Genomic DNA, 6774 nt, shown 5'->3' on the forward strand with positions numbered 1-6774 from the left:
TTATTTGATGTTTCAAGTGCGTTTCATGATAACATTTGAGTTGTTTACACTGTTTAACACATTTTTACTTGAATATTAACTGAGAAATGCGTTTGAAACATCAAATAAAATTAACAAAATTTAGTTAAAATGACTAAATTCACATATTTATAAAGTCCAGAGACTAATTCCAATTTTCAATGAAAGTTAAGGAACAAAAACATATTTAATCCTATCTTTAATTGTAAAAATATTTATAAAATAAAAAAATTAATTATAATAAAATTACAAAAATCATTTTAATTTCATAATTATAATAATGGTAATAATTTTATTATTTTTTATTATCGTAAAAAAGAAGTTTACAATTCAATAGCTATTTTAACTTTTATTTAGTTATTATCTAGTGTTTTAATGTGATACTTATTTAATTATATTTTTTTATATTTGATATAAAAAAAGTAAGAAAATATGTATATGGGGATAATGATAAATTCTTAGTTAACAGCTGATACAGAGAAGTGATACCCACATTCGTAATCTATATGTACAAAGAAAGAATTGAAAATGCGTGGGCAAAAGCTCCTAGTAGTTCCTGTAGCTTTGATTGACCAAAAAACTAGCTCACTTCTCTATATATAATATAAACCTTTCCCAGTTCCCTTCTTTACCGTTCATATTCTTCCATTTCATTTGATCCCTCTATTCTTTGAATTCTCATTCCTTCCACAATTCTCACTCCAACTTCTTAATCTTCGACCCAATCATCTTTTCACTCCATTATCGGACTAACCTTCAGTTTCATTGCTCCAACACACTCAATCACCACCACCACCACCCTCACCCTTCTCTTTGCAAGGTCTATAAATCACACTAGGTTTTTGTTCCTTTTCTTTAACTCTTTCATCTCTTTATACTGCTTTCCCAAACGAGGCATTCTTCAATTGCAGCGTGTCAAAGATTCAAACCCCATGGAACGCGAACAATGCCGCGCGTGGAAACCCTAATTGCGCCCCCGACCAACCATGACCAACGGCGGAGGAAGAGCCGCGCAGGACGACTACGGCCGAGCCGCAGCACGTCTCGCGGTGGCGCAGCTCTGCAACGCCGCTGGGTTCCACGGCGCCACCTCCTCTGCGCTGGACGCCTTCGCCGAGGTCGCAATCCGCTACCTCCTCGACCTAGGCAGAACAGCGGAGTCCCATGCGAACCACGCCGGCCGATCACAGTGCACCGTCTTCGACGCGATTCGCGGCTTCGAGGACCTGGGAGCGCCGCGAGCCTTCTCCAGCCCCGGCGGAGTCAGAGATATCGTGAGTTTCGTGGAATCGGCGGACGAGATTCCGTTCGCTCAGCCGATTCCTCGGTTTCCGGTCGTTCAGGAACGACGTCGCATTCCGAGTTTTGATCAGATGGGGGAGACTCCACCGTCGAAGCATATTCCCGCGTGGTTACCGGCTTTGCCAGATCCCCATACGTATATTCACACTCCAGTGTGGGATGAGAGGGTTTCTGATCCTCGTGAAGATAAAATTGAACAAGCTAGGCAGCGTAGGAAGGCCGAGAGGTCGTTGTTGAGTTTGCAGAAACGGTTGTTGTTGCGAAATGGGTCAACGGAAGCTAAAGCAAGAACATCAGCTTCGCCAGATAGTACTGTTTTGGAAACTCAAGGCGTTGGTGATGACCATAAGGATGTTGATAAAGATGTCGCTCCGGTTGTTAAGGTTTCAGTTTTGGATGAGGGTAATGTTGGTGACAGGAACCGTGTTTCGGTGTTGGATGCGTTTGCTCCGGCAATTGAGATGCTTGGGAGTGGAGGGTTGGGTGGTGATGAAGATGATGGATTGGTGGAGAGAGACAGAAGTGAGCTTCCTGTTGTGAGACCTACTGTGCATTTTAAGTTTAAGACTGGGAAAAAGTTCATTGGGGAGTCTTTGGATATGAGAATTCGGAATAAGGATGCGTCACGGACGGTGGCATTGGTTGGGAGAGAAGATGAGAGGGATGATAAGAAAAGGAGGGCTGAGTATATTCTCAAACAGTCTATGGAGAACCCGCAGGAACTCACTCTGTTGTAGATTGATTAGTGTATTTACGGACTTGGGCGTGTGGTTGATTTGTGTTAAAGAGGGCTGAGGGAGGATCGGAAATTAAGGGCTTGCGATGCTTTGGTGAGGACTTTGTGACTTTGTAGAATCATTCTTAACATGTTTTTAGAGCAGTTGAATTTGTTTCTTTTCTTGATAGTGTAGCTGTAATTTGTTAATGGATTTTTGAACATAAAGCTCTTCTGTCCGCTTCTCATATTGTACTTTACTCACCAAATTCAATTGAATCAATACACTGAATTTTCTATGCAGTGATAGTATTGTAATGATATAATAACAGTTATTTTTTTAGGCACCACTCAGTTGATATAATCATGGTAATAAAGATTGCGAGTTAAGTAGTACACTCAGGTGATTTTACAATCCCAGAACCTTGGTTTGAGTCATCTCACAAGCAAACTCAATTTGGTAAACTCGTAGAAGGATCACATTGACTCGGACAAACACATGAGTTCAGGTTCGAGTGCTGAATTTAGGTCCGAGTGGGGTGAGTTCGGTTGCATATTCTTACACTAAAAACACCTACCTTGTTGTTTTGGGTCCCAAAAATGGAAGAAAGATTAGGGATCTTGAATTGCAGCTTCCGTCTGTTATTCCTCTAATTGCAGTTACTAAGCATAGCTATTCTTCAAAATTTATCTTCCACATGGCAACATTATTATTTATCGACTGGTTTCTCTTCACAACAGCTGGTGTTCTTTGTGATTGTGGGTAGAAGACTCATTCTTTTTTATTTCTGTTTGTGGTTTCAAAGTTTTCCTCTTCTGTTGAAGAAGACTCAATTTCAAGCTTTGCTATACATACTGACAACTTTATTCTCTTGAGTTGATCGTAGATTTCTTAACATCTCTCACTCAGTCTTTTTGCAACTTCATTATTTCAAGTTTTCTATTACATTTACATACTTCTTATTCTATCATATGATTCATATCTGTTCTATTTTTCACTACCCTAAATTTGCATACTTCATATGGGTGTCAAGTCTATTTCTTTCACTGCCCCAATTTGCCGATACTATATATGTGAGTGTTTGTGTGTGTATATGTGTGTATATATATATATATATATATATATATAGATTGATAGATAGATAGATAGATTCTGAAATTGAAATTTTTATTCACACTAATTCCTATATTGTTTTATATTAATATTTTATTACATGTCTGCAAGTGGGACAGGATCACACTCAATTAAAGACAATTCAGCTGCCTCCTCAGTTGCTAAAACTAGAAGAAAAATTGTTGAGATTTATTATTTTCATTATTATAAAATTAAAATCTTGAATTATTATGTTATTTCTATGTGTCTTAATAGCTTTTTATGTGAAGGAAATTCTTGTAAATTTACAAGTCGAGTTTAGGGAACAACTACAAACTATTGAGTTTGACAACCATGGTTGTAACCGTTGCCTTCAGAGAATAGACTTTTTCTACCTGGTTTCTTTGATCTGTGGTGATTATATGGTTGGTAATGCATTCTTTTCAAAGGAATACAAAGAAGGGTTCCTTTTTATCCCCGAGTTTTTATTTTAAATTGTTAGATAAAAAATAAGGAATATTCTGGAAAATTTTCATGGTGTGGCTGCTTCAAGTCTTCAATGATTACCTTTTTTCTAGAGAAAAGTCTAATATAAATATTGGAATTGCAGTAGAGATGTGTGTGGGAAAGTTATACTATGTGTGCCTGAGAAAGGTAACATTTGTAAACATGAAATGAAGTAAGCTTTCCCCTTTGTCGTTTGGATGATTTCAGTATTTCATGTTTTGACTCAGATTCTACATTTTCTAAGGGTAATAATTACTATTTCTGTCCTATCGCTTCTGCTGATAACCTGCACTGTTTACATTGCTGCTGATATCTGCATCGTGATAAGTTGCTACTGTCATCTGTGTGTCTATGGCTCCATGCCTAGGAGAGCTACTGCTCTTGTTCTCACCATATAAGTTAAAGTTCTACTTGAATTATGGGTACAGCCACCACATTTACTGAATTGGAACATCATCATTTATAGCATAGTATAATATATTATATGATGCTACAGAACAGCATTTTAATGTAACCTTTTCACATGATTCATAGTACTGGATTCTTTTCGAAGTGATGCTTGTTTTAGTTTCTTGTTTCTATGCCCATGTTACTTATTTGTTGAGCCACTCGACAAAGGCACCTTCTGTAACACAATGATTGTTTTTGCTGGTATCTTTATACAAGCATGGAAAAGAACAATTGGTCATTTGAGCTTTTTTAATCGTGTTATGTGTCAGTCCTTGCTAATAAAAGCATTCTCTTTCTTTTTCTTTTCCCCTTTCTGCATTTAACTGATAGCAGACCACTTATTAAAAGGGTATGGTCTATCTCAGGATAGATATGTAAAAGATAAAGGAGAATGAATATAATTTTACAGGGGTAGATAACTGCCTAATGAAATAAGTAGTGTAACTAAGGAGAGCATGATGCTCGGAGATCTAGAGTTGTAGTTGAGGAAAGTGAGGTACGGAGAGGATTTTTTTGTAAAATTTTCTCCCATTTTTTCTTTCACTGTTTTGGCACTGCCTCCGGCTAGTTTTCTGGCAACATTCCAACAACCACCATTATCTTCGACAAACAAAGGGTTGAGATCATGCTGCACTGATCTACTTTTCCTCCTCAATTTATATTTTTTTATTTTTTCATACAATTTTCTAAAAAATAAATGTCTTCCATTACCACATCATCCAGTGGAACAAATTCTTTCATCTTTTCTAACCATTTTGTTATTATTGAGAAAATGCATGGGTGTAACTATTCCCCTCGTCTAAAATTGAGTTATGGGCAAGTGGGTTGGGCTACAAATCCCATCTTAATACTGTTGAATTGGTTCCCACTAAAAATTACAATTGATAAAGAGTGATGATCAACTCCATAGTGTTATTAAATGCACTATGCACACTTCACCCAAACCAATTTTTTGTCCCCATGAGGTGTTGCATCAATTTATAGTGACGTCCGTGCCTTAATGACACAACATCTGAATGGTGTGTGGCAAGATCTTTTAACACTTTTTTCCTCCACGACGTTTTGAGGGTCCTATATCTGCTTATCTTGGAGGCAGCTTCATGTTGTTTTACATGTCTTTCCTATCTGTTTTACTGTTCCCAAAATCTGAATTATTATACTCAACTAATAAAATGTTTGCACCTCTAGGATATCTATCATAAGTATAAAGTTTTGGTTGCTTTTTAGATATTTCAAAATTGTCTTAATCGTAGTTAGATGTGAATTCTTTAGAACATAATTAAAACCTAGTACACATACATAATATTGGGATGACAATCAAGTATAGAAGCGAACAAATCATGTTTGTATATTTTGTTTGGTTAACATTCTTTTCAGCTTTATTAGTGTCTAAATAGCAGTTTGTAACCATTAGAGTTGACAAGTCTTTGTAGCTATCCATTTGAAATTTTCTCAATAGTTGAGTGCAGTATTTTGATAGATGTATGAAGATTTTTTTATTTAATTCGTAATCTAAGTTTGAAATTTAGTCCTTTCATCATAGATATTTTAAATTCTTCTTGCATGCATATTAGTGGAACCAAAAATGATGTCAGGTACACATATATTTGTACAAACAGAATATCATTTCATGTTTTTCTAATAAAAAAATGTAGAGTCAGTTTTATCTCTTTAAAAACTACCATTTATTAGAAATTGATTTAACCTTTCATATCATGATTTGAGTGTTTGCTTCAATTCATATAGAGTTTCCTTTAACTTGAATATGTAATATGGGAATTCAAAGTCTTTGAAGCATGAAGATTCTCGTACGGACTTCCTCTTTAATGAATGCATTCAAGAAGACACTTTTTACATCCATTTGAAAAAGCTTGAAATTTAGCATAGATGTAATAGCTAACAAAATTTTAATGGCCTCTAGTTTTGCTCCTAGTGCATAGGTTTCATCATAATCAATTTCTTCTTCTTGACCATAACATTTTGCCACTAATTAGGCTTTGTTTTTTGTGATGGAGCTAGAGTCATCTAGCTTATTTTTGAAACTCCACTTAGTTCTAATAACTTGGTGAGCATGATTCCTTGGAACAAGTTTCCAAACTTCATTTTTCTTGAATTGATTTAGTTTGTCCTGCATTCCTAGGAACCAATTCTCATCTTTTAATGCATCTTTCACTCCTAGGAACCAATTCTCATCTTTTAATGCATCTTTCACTAACTTTGGCTTTGTATGAGACACAAAGGCAACATCCAAGCATAACTGACTTAGCTTTCTCCTAGTGGAGATTCCCTGGACACATCTCCTATAACATTTTCCAATGACATATTTCTTATAACAGTTTAGTCTTTGGTAATTTAGTTGAGTGGTTGTGGCTTGTATTGAGGTTGTTTTTTCACATGGATTTCTTGATATTCCTTTGTTAAATTTGCACCTGCTTCATCAAGGTCTGCACTAGTTCTTGGTGTAGGTATGTTAGTCGTGTTATCAATATATTCATCAAATGCAACATGATTGGATTCTTCAACAGATAATGTTATTTCATTATATACTCTATAAGCTTTGCTAGTCAATGAGTAACCTAAGAAGATGTCTTCATAGTTTTAGAGTCAAATTTTCTAAGGTTAGATTTGGTATTGTTTAGTACAAACCACTTGCACCAAAAAGCTTTAAGGTGTGATATACTTGGTTTCC

General features: G+C 35.9%; 1 protein-coding gene across 1 annotated transcript; it reads left to right on the forward strand.

The window, feature by feature from the left end:
- Window positions 1–560: 560 nt before the first annotated feature.
- On the forward strand, window positions 561–2338 carry TAF8 (TBP-associated factor 8). Its single transcript, XM_047300361.2, has 2 exons — window positions 561–838; window positions 930–2338. The coding sequence occupies exon 2, from the start codon at window positions 1005–1007 to the stop codon at window positions 2055–2057; it is 1053 nt and encodes a 350-aa protein (XP_047156317.1). The 5' UTR covers window positions 561–838; window positions 930–1004; the 3' UTR covers window positions 2058–2338.
- The last annotated feature ends 4436 nt before the right edge of the window (window positions 2339–6774 follow it).

Source organism: Vigna umbellata, chromosome 8 (genome assembly GCF_029865625.1).
Source record: "Vigna umbellata cultivar VRB3 chromosome 8, Vumbellata_1.0, whole genome shotgun sequence".
NCBI classification, from domain to species: Eukaryota; Viridiplantae; Streptophyta; class Magnoliopsida; order Fabales; family Fabaceae; genus Vigna; species Vigna umbellata.